The sequence below is a fragment of the Pleurodeles waltl genome, chromosome 12, assembly GCF_031143425.1.
Source record: "Pleurodeles waltl isolate 20211129_DDA chromosome 12, aPleWal1.hap1.20221129, whole genome shotgun sequence".
In the NCBI taxonomy this organism is placed as follows: domain Eukaryota; kingdom Metazoa; phylum Chordata; class Amphibia; order Caudata; family Salamandridae; genus Pleurodeles; species Pleurodeles waltl.
Window position 1 is genome coordinate 182,962,820 of NC_090451.1, and position 24,141 is coordinate 182,986,960.

The 24,141-nt window shown below is 41.9% G+C and overlaps 1 protein-coding gene across 1 annotated transcript in view; it reads left to right on the forward strand.

The window, feature by feature from the left end:
- ZDHHC7 (zinc finger DHHC-type palmitoyltransferase 7) overlaps positions 1 to 23,400 on the forward strand; it is a 281,517-nt gene extending 258,117 nt beyond the window's left edge. Inside the window, exon 8 of the mRNA XM_069216286.1 lies at positions 15,109 to 23,400. Coding sequence (XP_069072387.1) covers positions 15,109 to 15,285 — 177 coding nt within the window. The 3' untranslated portion in view covers positions 15,286 to 23,400. The remainder of the gene's footprint in view (positions 1 to 15,108) is intronic.
- Positions 23,401 to 24,141: the final 741 nt, after the last annotated feature.

The window sequence follows — 24,141 nt, forward strand, 5'->3', positions numbered from 1 at the left end:
CCTCTTCCTCCCTCTTTCTCCAGTCCTATTACCTCCATCTCTGCCCCACCGCCACCACCTCCTGCGTCACCACTTCCATTGCTTCCACACTTATCAGAGGGATCCCCCCCACTTCTCTTCTGGGGAAGGCTTCTCTTTCAGTCCTGCCGGCCCTTGTCACATACCATTTGAAGCAGCACCTACAGCTAAACCATTGGACAACTATGACATTGATTCCTTGAGCGATCCAGACTTTGACCTATCTTCTGTAATGATGATCCAGACTTTGATCACTATCCTGTAAGGGCATTGCTCCTAGATGACGCCACAGCCTACTGTAAGGTGAACCAACATGGGACCAGCTTTCACAAAGTGCACAAGCATTTCCTCCTTGAGAAAAACTATTTCGTCATGAGGACTATGTCCAAATGAAGAGAACTGTGCAGCTCCTCCCAAAAGCTTGAAAAAATCAGTCCCTGATAACATCACGAGTTGTAAAAAAACAAAAAAACAAAAACTGCCTTTCAAAGACCCGGCCTATATCTGTGGCCATGTCTCACTTGACTCCTTTGTTGTCCACACAGAAAGCAAGACCACTGGTGACGCTCCCCCACCCGATAAGGAGAATATAAGGTTGGACACTGACAGTAAAAGGGTGACAGAAGGAGCCATACCCACTGGAGGATAGCCAAAACTATTTGCCTTCTTTACTGTCATAACAGGGCTCAGTGAGAAGAGATGCAAGAGCTAATCAAGCATCTCTCATATGAGTGAGAAGGAGATATTCATGGAAAACAAACTCTAATGTTATCATCCTCTGTGGCCTTGATGCTGCAAAGAGCTCATCCGGAGGGGTCAGAACCAGTGTAATCAGACAATATGCCTGACTCCATATCTTGGGCTTTAAGCTGGAGGTCTAGTGACCTCTGCTCAACCTGCCCTTCAGTGGAGAGCATCCGTTTGTCATGCAGATTGCGAAAAATGACACTGTCATTGGAAAAGCCATGGTTGCCCTTTAAACCCCATCACCTAGGGGCTCCTTTCGCCACAGACTTACAGGGTAGGCCCCAACGTTACTTCCCTGTACCCTACTCTCACATGCCAGAAGTTGCAGCAGCAGACAGCATGGAGGTACACCAGTGATGCCTGCACAGGCACAGGAGGTTCTGACAAAGGGGCCTCCATCTCAAAACATTGACTCCCATTTTCTCCCCACCGATCACACAGCGCCTGTCGAGGGACGGGAGCATGTCAATATTTCCTTCCCTGCTGATAGGAAATCTGAGTGGGTATTGGTGGTGCTTTGCTATGACTGCTTCCTCCTACTTCTTACACACCCTCCCAACATTCGACTCCGAATCCACACACTCGGCAGTGATCATCTCACCCTTCTACAGGAAGAGAGACAAGCACTTCTCCTAAAAGGGTCCATAGAGCCAGTGACACCTCACCAGCCAGGTAAGGGAGGTTTTCCCTCTCTATGTTTTAATCCCCTAGAAAAACACTTCCCTCAGGCCCATCCTGGACATCAGGTCCCTGAATCGCTACATCCTCTCTTAAGACTTCTGTGTGGTAACATTGCAGGATGTCATCCCCCCCTACTTCAACAAGGCATTTTCATGAATTCATTAGACGTCAAGGATGTCTAGTTCCACATCCTCATCTAACCTGTCTACCAGTTCTACCTCGGCATCATGGTAAGTGGCCATCACTATCAAGTCAAAGTACTCCCCTTCTGCACCACCACTGCTCCAAGGTTCTTCACAAATAGCCACCCAACCTAAGGAAGGAGGGCATCCATGTTTTACTCTGCCTCAATGATTGGCTGATCAAGGGGGAAAGCAAGCATCAGTGCCTAGCAGATCCTTGAGCTATCATCTCACTCTTACACAGCCTCAGGTTAATGATACATGCCACCAAATTCCACCTACAAACCCTTCAAGTCCAGCCCTTTCTAGGGATTCTATTAATCTCACTCAAAGGGAAAGCCACCACAGTCCACTTCAAGCAGCTCTTTCCTATTTTTCATCTACATCATAACTCTGTCAGAACCTTTATGCACCTACTAGGCATAATGGCTTCCTGCTTTGTCATAATACCCTGGGTCCAGCTCCACATGTGCTGCTACAACAGTAGCTTTCAGCTCAGTTGTCACAAGCCCTAGGTTCAATGGGCAGGTCTATCTAGTGGTAGGACAGCGACAATTTGTTCTGTTCCGGGACTGCCCCTTCCTAACCCCATTCTGAAAGTCTTCATTATCACGAACACTAGACACCTTTCAAGCTGACTGGTAGTGACATCTACACCACATAACCATGCAAGCCATGTGTACTCCTCATGGTCAGGGACGTCAGATCAGTTACCTTGAGCTCCTTGTCATACATCTTGCCCCCAAAGCCTTACTTACCCTGCTTATCGAAAAGGTAGTACTAACCAAAATAGACAAAATGACAGCCATTTACTCCCTCCAAAGCCAGGGTAGTATTCGCTCTTTCCACCTGTCAGTACTGGCAACAAAGTAATTGCATTGGGCATGCCACCACTGAGTTAATCGCCAGACAGAGTATCTTCTGGGTGTGGACGACAAACTGGCTGACCCACTCGGGAGGATTCATCAACAACTCATTCAGTATAATTTCAGCCGGCAAATCCTACTCTGTTCTCCAGTACAGAATCTTTCATAGTTTCACATGTGTGAATCTTCCCCATCGTCCTGGTAGGAGCCTCACACTATTTTAAAATAAGCAGTATCAAAAGTACATTAACAGGCCATAGAAAATCAATTGACATTAACTCATTCACATTGGCTGAAGTTTGGGTCTATTAAAACAATCAGAGGCTGGAACCATGACCACTTAACCCCAGCATAGCCACTCTTTGTCAGATTTCTAACCGCACTTCATGTGTGAGGAAGTCTCCCGGAGCTCTGCTTAGTTGCTACAGTTTGTGAACTTTTCACCTCTTTAACTGATTCAAAACCTGTTTGAATCATCTTCAAGGTGTTGTACCTTCTTATTGGGCCGCGTCTGATGGATCCAAGAAGAGTCTTTTTAGGACGTGTAGATCCTGTGGGAAAGCAAGGCTTCTTTCTAAGAACCCTCATAAGGACTGTCTCTACAGCCTCCATCCAAATCATGTGCCTAAAGACTACAAATATTGCAGAACTTTCTCTGCAAAAACTCTGAAGGACAGAGAAGCCAGGTTGCTGTTATGGCTGCAGAAGAAAATGTCCGATCTCAGTCTGGATCTGAGGAGGAGGAAGGTCCCAGTCTCTCTTCTCCAGAGCACAAGTGTAAAAATGAGGGCACAACCTCATATTCAAAGGACTTAAAAAAGCAAAGGACTGGAGACAAGAACCTATCCCAAAAGTCTGAACAGAAGAAATCCTCTTCCTATTCTGTACCTGTTAAGCCTCGGAAGACATCTTCATCAATGAAGCTGAGATCGTCGATGGACACGTCTATGAGAAAGGCAGCGGCAGCAAAGAGTGCGTCAGCGGCTGTTTTTCCGGTGAAAACTATCACATCGACAATGACTAACACAACCACTTCATCGACGGCATCTCAGATGACAACTACCTCGTCATTGACAGCGATGAAAACTGTACCGGTGTCTACTGCTGGACTGTCAACCGCTTCCCCATTGACGACTGTCCCGTCTGCGGCCCCCTCGTCGACGGCGTCACTGTGAGTCACTCTGCCGATGACAGTTTTCAAATCACCGTTGACAAGACCTGCAGCACAGAATATTTCATCGGCGGCGGCACAGTTGACGGGACCGTCGACCAGAATCAAAATTACGCCAAAACAAGCTGTAACTTCACCCAGCAAGATACCCCCAATCCCTCCTGCCCATCTTGTAGCCACTGAGAAATCGTAAGATAAAGATAAAGGTATTTTCGGGCCGGCACACAGCCCATCGCAGCTGCAAGTAAAATATCAGGACTCAGACGACAATGGGGACAACCAGGGCAAGGGCACTTCCAGTTATTTGGAAGGCAATTACTCTTTACAACTTGTGATCAGCCTACCTCACACAGATATGACTCTTTTCAGGAGAATTATCCCTATGAAGGGCAAGAGTAGGAGGAACAACACCCGGTACAAGAAAGATATCATTACAGTCCCTATCTCCCTGGTGTCTGATTTGAGACATGTGCTCAACGATTATTATAAACGCTTCCCAGACTCTCATGCACCAATCCCTCTCACGCCAGGAACTACTGCCTCACCTGTTGGGCAGTTCTTACCTGCAACACCTGTACCAGAAAAGACTAGGGAACAAAGAGTGGAAACGCCTGTTATAACAATAAGAGAGAACTACATTGATAGTGACCAGGATGATTAGCCTGAAGGAGAGCTGCTTACTGACCCAGGTACACCTGGAGATGAGTGGGATGATTACTTTGCACCTTCATCTCCTTCACCAACACAATCTCCAGCTCACTTCCCGCCAGAGGATATTGGGGGATTCCATGAGATAATGAAGCAGGCATAGTAGAGGTTCAGTTTTCCCCTTCCAACTAAACAAGCTGAGTGCTTCTTGTATGACTTTAAAGATTCAACAAGAAAATTGTTTTGTTCCAATCCAATTGTAGACCATATTTGGGAGAAAGGTTTAAAATTAATGAGAAATCTGGCTTTAGTAGCAGCTGTGGTCCCAATGATGGAGAAAAAGTAGAAATCCCCAGATACCTCACTAGCCTGCCTAATTGGACATCCTACAAGCGGATTCATTGATAATGCAGGCAGTTCAAAGGTGTTCATGGAACCCATCCGCTCCATGTTCAATACCACCAGACAAGGAGGGATGTAAATTGGATAATTTATGGAAACGTGTCGCTGCAATGTCAGCCACATCCATCAGAGCGTCGGAAGCGTTAACCATTCTTGATCGATATGATAGAAGTTGGATTTTGCTCCACTTCTAAACCATCTGCCAGATGACCAAAGGAAGGAGGCCAAGGAGATCCTAAAAGAAGGTGCCATGCTTCCTCTGAGATAATTGATGCAGCCATAGACTTGTCTTCACTGGCCTTTAGACAAATGGCTGGTTGAGCAGTTCTGCATAGACAGGGATGGCTCAGGGCCACATCATTTTGCCCTGAGGTGCCGGGTAAAATATTGGACAGGCCCTCTCATGGGGAAAATTTGTTTGAATAGCATGAGAAGAAGCCTTTCAGGCAATCAAATCAGACACCGACATGGCGCGTTCCCTAGGCATGTCCCAACAAAGACATTTTTCACCCTTTTGTGGGGCAAGAGGTCAATATTTCCAGAGGTCCTCCTTCCAGTCTTACAGATACCAGCCGTATTCACGACAGGACTCTAAGCAACAATATGCCCAGCAGCATCAACAGTTCAGAGGCTCTGGGGCTGTATTTTCTGAGAAGCCATCTATGAAAAGAAAGTCACTGGGAGGAAAAGGTCAGGACTCTGCAAGGAGACAGTGACAACTCTACGGCACAAGTCACCTCGCACCACCACAGACACTATCAAAATCATTGCCTCTCAGCCTCTCTCACTCATTGTGAGAGTATCTCCAGCTACAAATCGGCATTGGATATTATGCATCTAGGTCACACTCTGGAATTTCTGCCAAAGCCCCTTTAACATCCAAGCAAAAGAGCGCATCGTTCATCTTGCTCTTATAACAAAGGAAATATCGGACCTTTTCATGAAAGGAGCTATATAAAAAGTCTGTTACGCTCAACAGGGCAGAGGGTTTTATTGAAACTTCTTACTAATACAGAAATATTCTGGGAAATGGAGGCAGGTCCTGGGTCTCAGGCAACTGAACAAATTCATAAACAATCAACCCTTTCGCATACTCTCTTTGCTGTAGATCCTTAACATGATCAACAAAGGGTATTTTATGATGTCCTTAGATCTTCTAGATGCATATTTTTATATATCCATGCACAGAAGTCCTCATCAATTCTTAAAGTTCGAGGAGGAACGGTGCCACTATCAATTCAAGGTTGTCACTTTCGGACTAACGTCAGCCCCAAGAGTATTCACAAAGTGTATGGTGCCAGTAGCATCTTTCCTAAGAAGACAGGGTCACCAGGTATTCCCTTACCTGGATGACTAGTTGATCAAAGCTCCAACATTCCGTGCTACAAGAGTCTCTACTTGGGCATGCAGGCAGCTTTTCAAGTCGCTGGGGCTTCATCCAAGTGTAGAAAAATCCTCTCTCATTCCAGCAGTCACTGACTTTCCTAGGGGCCATACTAGACACTTCGATAGCCAAGGCTTATCCAGCCAGAGAAAGGATAAACTGATCCAGTGGTCGGGAATGTTCGCTTATGCACTTCCAGCCTTCTCTCTCATTCCCAGGGTGCTAGGCATGACGAGGAAGGAGCCCTGTCGCCTCATTCTAATATCCCCAGCTTGGCCGAGACAATACTGGTACACCGAGCTCCTCCTGCTGGTGAGATAAACGCCCATACACTTCCACCCAAGGAGTAATCTAATATCATTGTGCAACGGTCAGATACTGCATCCTCAGAAACAGTCTCTCAGTTTATCAGCGTGGTCCCTCATGAGTTCGGATCCCTAAGAATATCAGAGAAATGACGGTCTATACTGGGGCAGGTCTGAGCTTTTTCAACTAATGCATCCTACGCGAAAATGTGGAAGAGATTTTGGCACTTGTGTATCAGGAACCACCAGGAGAGATTCACCCTTTTTATTCTTCTCCAGAGCAGACATTGCCGTATCTTCTGCACTTGGCTTAATGCAGTCTTCCATAAAAGTGCATTTGGCAGCAATCTCCAGGTTCTGTAGAAAACCTGATGAAGTCTCTCTATGGTCCTGTAGGCTAGACAAAGAATTAATGAAAGGCCTTTTCAGGGCCTACCCCCCGCCACCAATAAAACCAAAGGCTACACCCTGGCCATTGAACCCAGTTTTAACCCAGTTAATGAGGCCTCACTTTGAACCCATTCATAAGCGGACATGAAGTATATCTCATGGAAAACGGCACGTCTAGTGGCCCTCATGTCAGCCAGGAGGGTTAGCGAAATTCAGGCTTTCTCTAGCTCTGAGCCTTTCCTACAATTCAAAAATGACAAGCCAATTTTAAGAACAAATCCGAAATTTGTCACTTGGATTCCTTCCTCTTTCCATATAAATGAGCCCGTAACCTTCACAACATATTTCAAATTCTTCAGAGAAGGCTCTTCACTCTCTTAATGTCAGGCGTAGTTTAATATTTTACATCCACCGTACAAAGTCTTTCAGAAAATCAGATCAACTGTACATTGCTTTTGCACCGCCCAGAGGAGGGTTATGCACTTACTAGATGCAGCATTGCTAGATGGATATCGGCGGCTATTGCTTTTTGTCATGACAAAGCTGAAAGACCGCTGTCAAGGAAGGTGACAGCACACTCCACTAGAAAGATAGCGCGTCAACTGCAATATTTGTTGGAGTATTGCTCCCAGATATTTGCAGAGCAGCGACATGGTCTAACGTGCACACTTTCACCAAGCACTACTGCTTGGAATCAGCATGGAAAGCTGATGCAGCTGTCGGACAAGCATTCTCACGCCACCTCTTTAACTAAGGTATCTGTTTCTATTAAGCCTTATTTAATTATTGCTATGATTTATTAGTTATTTATGTCCCTTTTTTCTTATAGTTGTATGCTAATGTGGTTTATTTATCAAAATGCTTTGAAGCTTATTTTAAGCATATTTGATGTAGTATTGCCTAAATGCTCTGAGTTATTTACTGCTAGCTATTCAATACTGGAGAAAAAAAACTAGTTACTTACCTGTACACTGTGGTTCTCCAGCCCCGTTTAGGCATACCACTCTTATATATCTATATCTATATATATTTATATATATAGATGTAAGGAAATGCCTCAGTGGTATGTTTACCCCTGACCTTTTGCCTTTGCTGATGCTAAGTTTTGATTGTAGGTGTGCTGGGACCCTCCTAACTATGCCCCAGCACCAGTGTTCTTTCCCTAAACTGTACCTTTGCATCCACAATTGGCACAGCCCTGGCACGCAGATAAGTCCCTTGTAACTGGTACCCCTTGAACGGGCTGCAGCATGTCTTATGCAACCCTGGGGACCCTTCACTCAGCTCATGCACACTGCCTCACAGCTTGTGTGTGCTGGTGGGGAGAAAATGACTACGTCGACATGGCACTCCCCTCAGAGTGCCATGCCAACCTCACACTGCCTGTGGCATAGGTAAGTCACCCCTCTAGCAGGCCTTACAGCCCTAAGGCAGGGTGAACTATACCACAGGTGAGGGCATATGTGCATGAGCACTATACCCCTACAGTGTCTAACTAAGCAAAACCTTAGACATTGTAAGTGCAGGGTAGCCATAAGAGTATATGGTCTGGGAGTTTGTCAAACACGAACTCCACAGTTCCATCATGGCTACACTGGAATCTGGGAAGTTTGGTATCAAACTTCTCAGCACACTAAATGATGCCAGTGTGAAAATTATTGTAACATGCACCCAGAGGGCATCTTAGAGATGCCCCCTGAATACCAACCCGACTTCTAGTGTGGGGCTGACCAGTTTCTGCCAGCCTGCCACAACCAGACGAGTTGCTGGCCACATGGGGGAGAGTGCCTTTGTCACTCTGTTTCCAGGAACAAAGCCTGTACTGGGTGGAGGTGCTTCACACCTCCCCCTGCAGGACCTGTAACACCTGGGGGTGAGCCTCAAAGGCTCACCCCCTTTGTTACAGCGCCCCAGGGCATCCCAGCTAGTGGAGATGCCCGCCCCTCCGGCCACTACCCCCACTTTTGGCGGCAAGGCTGGAGGAGATAATTAGGAAAACAAGGAGGAGTCAGCCACCAGTCAGGACAGCCCCTAAGGTGCCCTGAGCTGAAGTGACCCCTGCCTTCATAAATCCTCCACCTTAGTTTTGGAGGATTCCCCCAATAGGATTAGGCATGTGCCCCCCTCCCCACAGGGAGGAGGCACAAAGAGGATGTAGCCACCCTCGAGGACAGTAGCCATTGGCTACTGCCCTCCCAGAACTAAACACACCCCTAAATCTAGTATTTAGGGGCACCCCAGAACCCCAGGAAATCAGATTCCTTCAACCTACAAGAAGGATTGCTGTCCTGAAAGCCCTGCAGATACGACGGAGACAACAACTGACTTGGCCCCAGCCCTACCGGCCTGTCTCCAGACTCAAAGAACCTGCACAGCGACGCATCCGACAGGGACCAGCGACTTCTGAAGCCTCAGAGGACTGCCCTGAACCCGAAGGACCAAGAAACTCCTGTGAACAGCGGCACTGTTCAAAAACAGCAACATTTTTGCAACAAAGAAACAACTTTTAAAGACCTCATTCTTCCCGCCGGAAGCGCAAGACTTCACCCTCTGCACCTGACGCCCCCGGCTCCAGCTCCAGAGAACCAACACTACAGGGAGGACTCCCAGGCGAATGCGACCTCGTGAGTAACCCGAGACGACCCCCCTGAACCCCCACAGCGACGCATGCAGAGAGAATCCACAGGCTCCCCCTGACCGCGACTGCCTGTAACAAGGAACCCAGTGCCTGGACCAGGCACTGCACCCGCAGCCCCCAGGACCAGAAGGAACCGAATTTCAGTGCAGAAGTGACCACCAGGCGACCCTCTGCCTAGCCAAGTCGGTTACTGGCCCGAGAAGCCCCCCTGTGCCCTGCATGCACCGCTAGAGTGACCCCCGGGTCCCTCCATTGAATCCAATACAAAACACAACACCTGCTTTGCACACTGCACCCGGCCGCCCCTGTGCCGCTTAGGGTGTGTTTTGTGTGCCTACTTTTGTCACCCCCAAGGCTCTACAAAACCCCCCTGGTCTGCCCCCCGAGGTCGAGGGGACTTACATGCTGGCAGACTGAAACCGGAGCACCCCTATTCTCCATAGGCGCCTATGTGTTATGGGCACCTCTTTGACCTCTGCACCTGACCGGCTCTGAGCTGCTGGTGTGGTAACTTTGGGGTTGTCTTGAACACCCAACGGTGGGCTGCCTATGCCCAGAAACTGAGACTTGTAAGTGTCTTACTTACCTCACAATCTAACCAATACTTACCTCCCCCAGGAACTGTTGATTGTTGCACTGTCTACTTTCAAAATAGCTTATTGCCATTTTAACAAAAACTGTAAATGTTATTGCTCTAATTCAAAGTTCCTAACTTACCTGTGTGGAGTACCTTGCATTTTCTGTATTTACTTCAAATCTTGAACCTGTGGTTCTTAGAATAAACTAAGAAAATATATTTTTCTATATAAAAACCTATTGGCCTGGAGTAAGTCTTTGAGTGTGTGTTCCTCATTTATTGCCTGTGTGTGTACAACAAATGCTTAACACTACCCTCTGATAAGCCTACTGCTCGACCACACTACCACAAAATAGAGCATTAGAATCATCTAATTTTGCCACTATCTTACCTCTAAGGGGAACCCTTGGACTCTGTGCACACTATTTCTTACTTTGAAATAGTATATACAGACCCACCTTATACTGGAGAAATAAAACTAGTTATTTACCTGTTCACTGTGGTTCTCCAGCCCCGTTTAGGCATACCACTCTTATTTTTCTATCTCTCTCTCTCTCTCTCTCTATATATATATATATATATATATATATATATATATATATATATATATATATATATATATATATATGTATATGTATATATATATATATAGATAGATAGATATATAGATATATGTATATATATATATCTATATTGATATTTATATCTATATATAGATGTATGTATATAGTTATGCTGGGATGAAGTTGTCATTGGCTGGAGTTTGAGTCTGTTAAAACAATGTGAATTGGTTAACAATGTCAATTGATTTTCTATGGCATGTTAATTTACTTTTGGTACTACTTATTTAAAAATACCGTGGGGCTCTCACCATGATGATGAGGAAGATTCAAGCATTTGAATCTATCCAAGATGTCAATACTGGAGAACCACAGTGTACAGGTAACTAGTTTTTTTAGTTTCAGTTTTGGGGCACGTCACACATAGATCTGTTCTCACTCCCGAAAATACAAAATGCCCAAGTTTTTTCCTCCAGGTACCCAGTCCCACAGACTATGGGCAATGCACTAGGGATGAACTGCTCAGGAGGCTTTGCTTGCGCTTTTCCACCTCTCCTGCTTCTTCCATTTGTGCTCAGAAGATGCAGAAAACCTCTCAGACTCGCATCCCCTTAGCCCTCCGCTAAACCAGACAGTCCTACTACTCAACACTCCTTGAAATGTCTTGCAGCCCACACAAGAAGCTCCCCAACAGTCCAAAACGTCCCACCAGTAGTCAAGACCACATAAGACATCCAAACTCCAAACAGCCCAATTTAGCGATTTGGCACTTGAGGACCTGAGTTTGGCTACCTACATCTTCTACAAGAGTGCATGGATGACATATTATGGGAGTTCCACAGGCTTACCACATGAGCCTGCTATGCAAAGAAGTGGAAAAGATGTGTCCATTATTGCATCCTTAAATATCTGGATCCTGTAAAACCCACGGACCAGCAGATTATCTGCTACTTGCTTCAGCTACAAGTCAGGTCACGCATACACATCAGTGTAGCTCCATATAGCAGCCATATCTACTTACATGCAAAACAGGGAAAATTCCTTTCTTTTCTGAATACCAGAAGTTAAAGGATTTATGGAGGGCTCATTCCTCCCAAATTTCCCCATGCCCTGGTTTGGAATCTTAGTGTAGAACGTGCTAGACAAATGGGACCCACGTTTAAGCCCTTGTACTCTTGCCATCTCCAGTGCCATTCATGGGAGGTAGCTTTTCTTGTGGTCATAACATCTCTTCGATGTATTAGTAAGCTGCAAGCCATCACACTACAGGGAGTGCAGAATTATTAGGCAAGTTGTATTTTTGAGGATTAATTTTATTATTGAACAACAACCATGTTCTCAATGAACCCAAAAAACTCAATATCAAAACTGAATATTTTTGGAAGTAGTTTTTAGTTTATTTTTAGTTTTAGCTATGTTAGGGGGATATCTGTGTGTGCAGGTGACTATCACTGTGCATAATTATTAGGCAACTTAACAAAAAAAAATATATACCCATTTCAATTATTTATCATTACCAGTGAAACCAATATAACATCTCAACATTCACAAATATACATTTCTGACATTCAAAAACAAAACAAAAACAAATCAGTGACCCATATAGCCACCTTTCTTTGCAAGGACACTCAAAAGCCTGCCATCCATGGATTCTGTCAGTGTTTTGATCTGTTCACCATCAACATTGCGTGCAGCAGCAACCACAGCCTCCCAGACACTGTTCAGAGAGGTGTACTGTTTTCCCTCCTTGTAAATCTCACATTTGATGGTGGACCACAGGTTCTCAATGGGGTTCAGATCAGGTGAACAAGGAGGCCATGTCATTAGATTTCCTTCTTTTATACCCTTTCTTGCCAGCCACGCTGTGGAGTACTTGGACGCGTGTGATGGAGCATTGTCCTGCATGAAAATCATGTTTTTCTTGAAGGATGCAGACTTGTGTGTCTTGTTCAGTGGTGGTCGTCTTTCAGCCTTTCTTACCTTGGCCATGTCTCTGAGTATTGCACACCTTGTGCTTTTGGGCACTCCAGTGATGTTGCAGCTCTGAAATATGGCCAAACTGGTGGCAAGTGGCATCGTGGCAGCTGCACGCTTGACTTTTCTCAGTTCATGGGCAGTTATTTTGCGCCTTGGTTTTTCCACACGCTTCTTGCGACCCTGTTGACTATTTTGAATGAAACGCTTGATTGTTCGATGATCACGCTTCAGAAGCTTTGCAATTTTAAGAGTGCTGCATCCCTCTGCAAGATATCTCACTATTTTTGACTTTTCTGAGCCTGTCAAGTCCTTCTTTTGACCCATTTTGCCAAAGGAAAGGAAGTTGCCTAATAATTATGCACACCTGATATAGGGTGTTGATGTCATTAGACCACACCCCTTCTCATTACAGAGATGCACATCACCTAATATGCTTAATTGGTAGTAGGCTTTCGAGCCTATACAGCTTGGAGTAAGACAACATGCATAAAGAGGATGATGTGGTCAAAATACTCATTTGCCTAATAATTCTGCACTCCCTGTACAAGAACACTTCATTCAGGTTCATAAATATAGAGTGGTACTCCGAACTAATCCAAAGTACTTTCTCCTCTTTTCACCTCAGTCAGATCATAGACGTACCAGTAATTTTGCCTCAGACTCCGTAGCAGAAAGAGATCTTTATACTCTAGACATCAGTTGGGCTCTCATTTACTACATTCTCGGAACAAAGCCTTTTTGCAAAGCTGACCAGTTGTTTTGTAGCCTTTCTTAAACCCGACATAGACCAGCCCATCTCCACAGCAGGTGTTTCCAGAGCTCTCTTGGTTATCCCAGGAAGCACTCTACCCAAAGAAAGTCAGCAACCATGGCTTTTATGAGCAATATTACATTAGCTGACAACTTTCTTTCCAAAAATACACATGTGCAACATTCTGCATTTACTCACCACTCCCTATTGCTCACACCCACTGTGCGAAATCATGCAGGAGTCTGTGCCCATTAGAAAAACAAATCTGAAGGGGGTTAGCATCCCCTCAGCTAAACAGTGTGAAATATTGTCCCTTAGCTTTCGTATGCTTATGTCTTTGCAACACAGTGACGTAATTGCCTCCGGAATCCTGGAGCTTACAAAAGTCGTGCCTTTTCTCCACAACGCCTGCTCTGTAGCTTAAAGCTCTGCGTTCAAAAAAAGGAAAGGATTACCAAGCAAATTTGTACTCTAGCTTCTTTGTTGGTAGCTGCACATTTGGCCAGATCACCCTTACCTACAGAATAAAGTCTTCACCTTAAAACAGTCATGAAAACCGTCTTTAATCGTGGTCTGGTATTGAGTGTCAGTCAATACCGATTACAAATCATAACCCTTACTTTCAGTGGAAGCTATTATGAGTACAAAATTAGGAACAACCTTGACACATACAGAGTACATTCAGGACATTAAATAATTAATTTTCAGAGTAGAAATTATGACTTGCTTTGTGGCTTCGAGGCTTTTTAGGTTACTTTGCCAATACGTACTTTGTTTTTTCCAATATCCAGCAAACATGCCATTCACCCCTGGCCAAACATTGGGGGCGAAAACTCCCAGTCCTAAAACTAATGATTCTAAATTGCCATTGTCAGTCCATCGCGTGGTGGGTCACAGTCATCTGTCTCTGTAAGGGGGCCACATTCTGCTTTTTAGGACTACAGGATTTTATAACCTAGAGATGTTTGGTCACACCTTATGGGCCCCACACAGTACTGTCAAACATATCAAAGCATTATAATTGTATGTCTACTTTTTGCTGAAAGTGACTCCCCCAGCAATGGTTTAATAACAGGTCCTAATTAACAGGAATCTTCGTCCTGCAATGTGGTTTTCCTGCTGTAGATCAGTTTGCACCTCTTGATTATTATCGGTACCAAAACAAATTATTTGTGAAAGGGTATGAGCAAGTCCTTCTTGGAAGATGCAGTCCTGAAGTTGTGGGGTGCATCAATTTGGTTTTCATACTCAGTAATGTTAATAAGAAATCTCGTAGGCGCTGTGCCTTGTTGGGAGACCTCTTGTCTTGTGTGCCTTGTTTCTCCTCTCATTACTTGAACTGGACAATTTGTTGCCGAAGTCTGACCTATCAACCAGGAAACTGCATTGGGGCAGATTGCTCAGTACCATTCATTGTACTCACTTCAGTACACTGTTAATAATGCATTATTCATTTAATCTTTAGCAAGGTTATTCATACAGTTTAAATTCTGTATAGTCTGGCCTTCAACATTGTAAAATATATTTTGGCAGTCGGCTTTGAGAGAAGGATGCTGTTCTATTAATAAATTGTTTTGAGGAGTCGAAATATCTCCAAGCCAACCTTCTTTCATAAATGAGACAGCCACCAAAGGTATGCACACTAAATGTCATATTATAGCTTTCATTTTTATGATGCCTTTATCCGTAGCGTATTACAAAACTGTGGATGTGCGGATCACCACGTCCTTAAAGTGCTTAGGCTCTTTCATGGTGAGCCTTGCTTAATACGTTGTGGTCTATAACTGATTGTCTGCTTCCTTCTCTCACAGGAAATTGAGCGACTCAAAAGTGAGAAGCCAACATGGGAGCGACGGCTACGATGGGACGGCATGAAATCTGTATTTGGGGGCCAGCCATCTCTCCTATGGATCAATCCTTTTGCTGGACTCCACATCAGGCGCCATCTCCTCCGAGGAAGGAAAGGGGGACCGGAGTTTTCAGTCTGATCTGGGTGTGCTCTACTGAACTTTTTAAAGAACAAAAGCCAAACATTTATCATATTTATTTGGTGCCAGAAAAGCTGTGTACATTTGTCTTATGACCAATATGGAGTGAAATGAAAGAAAACGTGGCTTGTGCAAGCACATTTTTTATGAAGTACATTTATAAGCAGTTCCGTCGACTTCTACATCCATTTTGGGAAAGTATACATTTGACGCCACCACCGTGAAACTGAATAGGGGCAAGGCATGTAAATGAGCCAAATCATATCTGTACTACTGTGTTCTAATTTTACAGACTTCTTCATATTTTCAACGAATCCCCTTTTGTTTTGGGAAAGAAAACATTGTAAGTACTATCATGCATTTTATCATCAAAGCTTGCTACTCGATTCTTCTATCTTGAGAGCAAGTATTACTGCTGGACGTAATCAAGAGGAAACTGTAGTATTCTTCCATTCATTTTTAATCAGCCGCTTATCCAGAAATGACTGTTGAATAACCATGCACTGTATTATTTGCAGAAAGTGACAAATCATTCACCTTTTAGTATTTTACCTCTTATCCATGTACACCTTGCCGATTAATCAATACAAGGTGCCTGATAGATTAAAAGAGAAATAATTGAGTTGTTTCCAAATGGACTTCAGTATTCCTTTTTTGGAATACTTCATATTCTGATGAACTTTAAGCATAGAGATCTTGTGGTCTATGATAATTGAAGTAAAGCACACCACAGGTTGGAAAGTATAATCCATAGACTCAGACATTCTTTTTGTGTGTATGTGTGTGTGTGTGTATGAACATATATAATTCAGTTCCAAAGGGTTAAAAAGTTAGTGATAAGAGTTTTTTGTGGAACGTTTAGCAATTAACAATGTATGCACATCAGTTATATAGGTAAGCCATGATGCGATATAACATGGGCTTTTATGACACCTTTTGACTGAGGGTTATTGCATGCATCATTAGTCAGTGTAGTGGTAGGCAGGAAGCTGTTTTGCCCCAGTCAGCAATGGCATCAAATGCAATATTATTCACTGTTGCATATGTTGTGTTGGTTAGTATTTGGACTATCACATTTTTGTAATATCTCGCTTAACACCACAGACCCAAGCAATGTAATGTGTTGTGGAGCCTAAAATGCCCCTGAATCTGTCCTTTTGGCCACAATAGCCATATTGAAAGATATCCACATATTGTAGCACAGTTTTCTTTAACAATATTGGCTAAGACCCAAAGCACACCCACTAGTGGAGATGAGATAGGGAAGCATCCGTTTAGGTTTATCCTTCGATTGGAATCTACTAAAATAATATTTTATAGGTTATCTTCATTGTGGCTATGTACTTGAAGAACCAAGTGTATTCAAGCCCTGCTTGATGGCATAAGAACATTTGTCTTTGCAGAAGCTGTAGGGTTTTTCATATTGACTGTGAAATTAGTGCATTTCTGTAGGATTATGCATGGTAGTCATGGTATTTCAGTGACTGAACAAAACTAGCCGGTGATTAAACACTCAAATGTCATTGTCAATATCCTTTGGCAAAATGTATTCATTATGTAAAATTATACTATTTCTACATTTTTGCCTCTAAACCTAAAGCTTTTGAGAATTGGCTATTCTATTCTTCTTTTATTCATTCTCTTCACCTTGTACTAATTAACTACCACATTTGTAATCTGTTTATGGAATGTGGTGCAAGGTCTACCAAAGCTGTGCTTTATGGTTTTCTCTTTAATGCTGTAGTTCATGAGTGAATGAGATACTCATGCTTCCTTCAGTTCATCACATTTTGTCAGATATCTTTTTCAGAGTGTTAATTTCGAAAATCTTTCATTTTTTATTCTAGAGGCAAACACAGAAAGCTGTAGATATACATCTAAATATGTACATTTATAAGTAAAATAAAAACGTACATATGTATACAGGTAAATACGTATGTGCTAATATATATATAAGGCACTGTGGTATGTGTAAACATGTTCTAATACTTTGCATTATTCCCAAAAATTGAGGATACATCTTTTGAGCTTTCATTCCTGATGTTGGAGCAGTCTGTATTTTTGCCTGTCTCCAAATAAAACCAATCTTTAATTATTGTAGAATTATTTCAGTATACATTTACCAGTTTGTAGACTTCAGACAGACTCACTAATGAATTCTAATTTTTTTTATGTACATTGTTACTGTTAATTTGTTTTCCTAAAATATTAGTCCTTCGCTCCGGAGCAGTGGTGCTTCACGTATTTCCCTGTGGTCATCCTATGAGGATAATTTGAGAGCATCAGGGAGGCACTCTCTTTACTAATTTTGTTAACTTTTGTTAGGAAGTGAAGCTGCTGCATTTAGTAAGTTCAATGGTTTTAAAAACGGTGAAAGAAATGTACAACATGCTTTTCTGTGGTTGTAACTGATTCTTGTGCAATTACCTTTGAAGGCCACATAAGAACTGAGTAGATAACGGACAATCCTTTATTTTCCAGTTGTATTACACAGACCCATGCATACCACAATGCATGTTCCTAAAAGACCCGTGCTAGCTTATATTGTGATAGCATGCAAGTGCGCTTTTTTATAATTTAGACTTGACAGGTGATCCCATTAGAAGGCTTTAAATCAAAAACGTAAATGAGCAGGTAGCCAACATGTTTTATGTCTGTGGTGCACTGCTGTAATGATTTTGGCATGTATTGTCAAATTTAAGAGTTAAAGTTATAGGTATTGTATAATACTTATAATCTCAGCTACTTAGGGCGGATAACCAGCAAGGCTATAAAATAGGTAATGAAAATATAAATTAGTAATGTAGTTGATAAAAATGTTCATGATTGGAAAATAAAATTCATGATTGGAAAATAAAAACAGATGATTTTTCTTCCAAAATGTAGGGAAACTTTTCCTTCTGGATTAGTGAGTAGCAGTTTTACTTTGTAAAGTGAGGGAGAATCCTTAAAAATTCCCCTGAGTTCTCTAGAACAGACATCCCAGCTTTTGGGAAAATGTGGGGAAAAGGGTGCAAATGGAGGCGCTTTACATCATATAAATCTGGGTGTTTTATTCTAACCGGTCATACAAGTATGATTACCTTAAAAGATCATCTATTTACATTCCTCTCCATCATTAACCAAAAAGAGAATGAACTTTCAACAAAACCTCAGTTTTCTTTGCTTTCCAAGTCATTGTCCGCATTGCACTTCCGGCTAAGTATTTTTGATGTATGCTCGTTGTCAGACTCAACATCGACTGAGTTGTTCAAAATCCCACTGTTGTTGATGAGCAAGCAACACATTTATAGTTGTTTCATCACTAAGAAATCGTGGGGGAAAAGTACTAATTAACGATTCACAATTTCTGAGAACCATTTGTATTTTATTTTTGAAGATGAATGTATTTTGTTTTTCACAAGAATAATGTTTTGAAAGACATTCCTACAGTTCCAAAGTTGTTTCAGAGTTTTAGAGACTCTTTAGAGAATAGTAGATCCTGAAAAGATGTCTATGCCAAGTAATCATACCCTCTATTCTGCTAGGTGGGAAAGGTAGAAAGTTTGATGTACAACCTTCATCAGTATTTCCCTTAGTATATGCAGACTACAGGCTCAGAGATTGCATAGGACGGGCATCTTGCATCTAGAGCTTCTATCACCACAGTTAAGGCAGGTGCTTATCTAGCAGGCACTCTTTGTTGATATGTCCAGTGATACGTCGGTGTCGAAACAGGTGATTGAAGTCAGGATTACACTGTAAGTTCAAGCTTGTACAATAAATATAGCTTCTGGCATTATCTATCAGCTATTTATTGATTAATATGCACTCCTAAAGAACAGCTGATTTAACACTACAAAGAATTAGGCTATGAATGGATAATGTTGCACAAATTGAAGTTAAACTTTTGACAGTCGGCTGGTTTATTGTTACTTAGGAAAAGCCATTTTCAGTTTTTTCACCAAGAGGAGTCCCAAGTTTCTTTCTACAATTCAATGTACTCCCTTTTGTGTAGAAGACTGCTTCCACTACTGCATTTAATATATTTTCTGGTGAAGATGAGAATTGAGGGATGACAGCCAAGTGTAGATCTCAGGGCTGCATACTAATGTTAATGAGAAAAAACATATGGGCCATGAATGGTCCCCAATAAAAATGTTCTTTTACAGAAATTATATTTGAGGTCTCTCTTTTTGCTAGGTCATATATTACTCACTGTATGAGGGACTGCTGGTATAGGATCAACACTGCTAGCTCACATAGTTTCACTTTGGAGGCAGTGTGGCTATGATGGTTTTCTAGATGTTAATTGTTCTAGGTGCCTCTCATCTACCCTCACTGTAGCTTCACAGGTTCTGTATTGGCTGTGCCTCACACTAATTATGCAGGCACACTTTGTAGGGTCAGCTTTTAGTAACTCTCCGGAGCTAAACAAAATCCTAATACAGATAATGCACGTTGGACTGGTGAGGTTCAGAGATCTAGAAATGTCTGACAGTTGGAGAACAAGTGTCTGTGATATTCATTGAGATTTGTACGCCTGTTTGCCAGGCGTACAACAGCAAGTCTCATGCCCCATCGCTGTATTCAAGCCCACTCTTTAAGAAATTTGTGAGCCATTCATTCCCTCCTTTTTCTTAGTTCAACTTCTTCTTTGGACATGAACACTGAACCTTTCAGACATGTAAGTCCTCTGTTTGAGTGCACAGAGAAGAGTGAGACAAATGTTTCCAATGACTCTTTTTACTAAGTATGAATAAGGTGATTTATTAGAACACATCCCAGTCTTATTTTCCCAATTAGTTTCACATTTCAGCACCAATCATACTTTACATTTAATAGTGTGTTCCTCAGAGCACATCTTCTCTAGCCAAAAAACATCTTACACGTTATTTGATTGGAGAGCTTTGTGATACATATTCAGAACCATTAATTTTAAGAAATCTAAATAGTTGTTTGTTGCCATTCATGTTCTTTTAAGGAACAGTGTATGTTGATGTTAATCTCTTTGTGGTTATAAAGTCAACATAGAGCCCTGTTGCGATTACAGCCCAGGTAAAAGAAAGCAGCCAATTCAGTTCTTTTCAAAAAGACTTAAGTAATGCAGCAACTTGTGTTCATAAAGGTTCACAAAGCATTATTGATGTAATAAGGATAGGAGAAACATAGACCTGGGAAACAATAGAAAACTTGTTTCAGTAGATAAATTGCCTCAACCCCGCCCTTCCCAGGTGAAAGCTTTCTTGTTACCCTGTTCAATGGTGTACATTTATGAAAGATTGAATGATGGATACAAAGTTTACTGAATTCTAATTAGCGAGCCACAGTGTCACTATAATAAGTAGATTCGGGAGTTACCTTATCTCTTTCCTCTGGAGGTATATGGTTAGTGAAATAATTCTCCTTTGTGCAAGATTATAAGTCCAAACTATCAAGTCACTGACTTGTCACAGTAGAACAACAACAATTGGCCTTTATCTTAACTAATGCACACTTTCTCTCTTTCTAAATTGGGCATGACCCTAGTGAGGATCATTTTGTGTTTTTTTTGTTTGTTTTTTGAAGTTTGATAAAGTAGGGCATCATTGTATGTATACCAGATTTTGATTGTAGCCAGTATCAAGCAGTGGCAAATTGGTTTATAAGTAATCTTCGCAATTAATGATGATAATACACACTAATGGATTGGGAGTACAGATACTCTGTCGCAAATGTAACAGAGTACTTAGTCTGCCAAATTCTCGTTCTGCCCACCTTACTTGGAGACAGACAGACCATAAACTTTATTTTGGCGGAGCCCCCATTGGCTCTGCCAACAGAAATCTTCCCCTAATACCCGACGTTTCAGGGGTCGTTGAAGGGAGGGTTTATACCAACTGCCATATTTAGGGTGAACAGTGTGATGTCCTTTATTTTCTCTCCATTATCACCAGGAAAAACCTGGTGTTGAGAGACAAAAAAGAGCCCCCTATCACACACCCTGGGAGTAAACCACCAGGTTATGGGGGTCTTTCTTTTTTTTTCTTTCAAAAACAAACTCCTACTATGGGAGTGGTTTTGAGAAAAAAACTGTTAACGGTTTGATGGATAGCTATCAAAACAGCCTGCGGTTCCTTTTAATGTATAGAGCTAAACGCTGGGCTGGTGTTCATTTATTAATTCGACTGGTAGTAAGCATTCCATCAGGGTTGCGGAAGTAATATTCCCTGCCACCTCAATGAACTATACCTTGTCTTCCAAAGCATAAGTGTGGATGGAACCTTATTGAATTGGAACTGTATGAAAGCATATGTGAATTTAGGTGTCTGGTAGTAGCTGCTTCAAATGCTTCAGGGAATATAAATATGGAGTTGCACTTGTTCAGACACAGTGTAATGTAAGAATCAATGTTGCGTTTGTCCACTGCATGTCAGCATACAATGAGAGTATGTGATGAATGCATGTTTATATTCCTGAGTTACAAAGGAAGGGCAACCCTTTCACCCCTTTCGACTCAATGAGCTGTAGTCAATGTCCTTTTTTGGACATTGAGTTCAGTTTTTTACATCCCTGTCATTAAATGACAACATTGGTGATGGAATAGAAAGGATATTCCATACCCCAGCATAAATGCTACATTGGCCAGTGGAGAGCAGTCCATCTAATCACTTTTTGTGTGTTTTTTTTACCTTGTTTAGTTATTTGCACTGATATGACTATTTTCAAACAGGAATACATATCAATGAACCTACATGAATCTGAGTTGTTAAACTTCACCTACTTCTACGTTCTGATTTTTTTAACAATTGGAAACTCATTTAACTTTACAAAGTTAGCAAATGTTGTAGAAGAGAAGTAAAAACATTGTGAAATAACACAATCTGCTAGAAATAGATTTTTGCCATTTAAAAACCCAGAGAATGCTCCTGGCAAAAGTTGTGTACAAGACTGTTGCTTTGCAGATATACATGTTTTGGGAATATTTGACTCACAGGCCAAGGTGGGATAAATGCAAAAAATACCTAGAGTGCAAATGTATGTTTCACTGTTGAATGTGTAATTTTATATACCCCTGGGTTTTTGTTAATTATCTTATTTTTTAGTTGTGAAATTGGATTGCTCTTTGCACATTTACATTTTGTCATGGTGTGTAAAATTGATTGATGGCAACAAGGCTAGAACTGGTATGTTAGAATGCATATCCACACCATCTACTAGTACTTTATGCTGCACTGAAACCCATTGATAAAAAGGATGTGTTTTGAAGTGTGATGATGGTCAAGGGGGATGTTTCTTCTCAGTTGACCTAACCAGTAAATCACTACATTTTTATTTAAGATTACCAATGTCATGCAGTGTATGGTTATTCAAGTGCTATACCATTTGGCAGTGGGTGTGTTGGGAGCTTATATTTAATAAATAAAATCTGCCACTGCCTACTCCCTCGATTTTGTTTAAAAAAAAAAAAAAAAACTTTTCAAAACTGTCCCTTGAGTTTATGTTCAGCTGCTGGATTCATTGATGTTTTTTTGTTCTTTGAGGGATGGATCGGTTGGCAGGAGGCATTTATTTATATATCTCAGAAACTGTGTTTCAGAGAAAGTTATTAAAATGTCACCCTCGATTGTGCCGCCTTATACGTTCACTCAGCTCAGTTCTTTGTGAAATATCATGCCTTTTTATATATAGAAAAATGAATGCTTCTGAAGACTGTCATTAGTCGTCCGCTTTGTTGCTCAAAGTTGAGTGGTGTTTGGAACACTCAAGATTATAGCCAAATGAACAAACAGAACTGAGTTATATTGAATGCACTACAGTATATGCACTGTGTGGGCAATGTGCTGGTTAAGCACCGAGTTTAGGTATTAAAAGTTGCTTCTCAAAGACATTGAGAGTTGATACTAGATCTGTACTTGGCTATTCTGTTGAATACCTGTCTTCCACGGAGATCATCTTCAAAACCACTTTTCAGGGCTTCACCACTGAATACTTTAGTATGCATAATCTGTTTATTTATGAAGACAATGTTGAATTTCAAAAACTTCAAATAAAATTTGGAACTTGTTATAAGCAAGGCTAGGTGAAAACAGTTTAATTGGCTAATTCAAGTTCTCGTTATGTCATTTTCTGTAAAATAAACTTGTCTGCTGAAAATGGTGGTATTCTTTTTTTAGGTCACTATGGTCTGTTTTGCGAAAAAAATACATTTTGTTGGCATGTTGGACTTTCGTGAAATGAGCATTTCTGCAACCTGCCAATGGCTAATTTAGGTTAGGATGAAGTCAGCCAACCAAGCCTCAATTCATCAACCTCTTCTACTGTCAAGATTCATTGTAAATGGTTATCGGTTTACGTCGGTTATGGCCAGTAAAGTGTTTAGCCAAACCATAGGACAATTTATTGATCTTAATTTATGTGTAGACGTCAGCCTTCCAGTAGGATTCTATAGCAACTAAGACACCCACCACACCCACCTGTGCAATGTAAGAACAATATCCACATTTACATTATGCTTATAAACCTTTAGCATGACCACAAAAATGATCAGCATAGTCGCTGTCTCCATTTTAAGATTGTACCTCCATTAGTTTGGCCCGTCATGGAGAGCCAATATGAACACATTAATTTTGTACACACATTCCACAGGATATAGTTTCCTTAATAACTTCAGAACCGTTTAGCAAATCTGTTCTGAATTTGAAAAGAAACGTACACTTAGTCACCAATAACAAGCCTTTTGTTGACCCGCCCCAGCCAAAACATCCACCTCTGCCATGCCCAGGAGCAGGCCTTTCTCAAAGACAGGGGCAGATATCAATTTGACCCTGGGACATTTGGTAGTTGCTTTAGTGTCTTTTCACACCCATCCAAAAAAATCCAGGATGTTCATGTGAA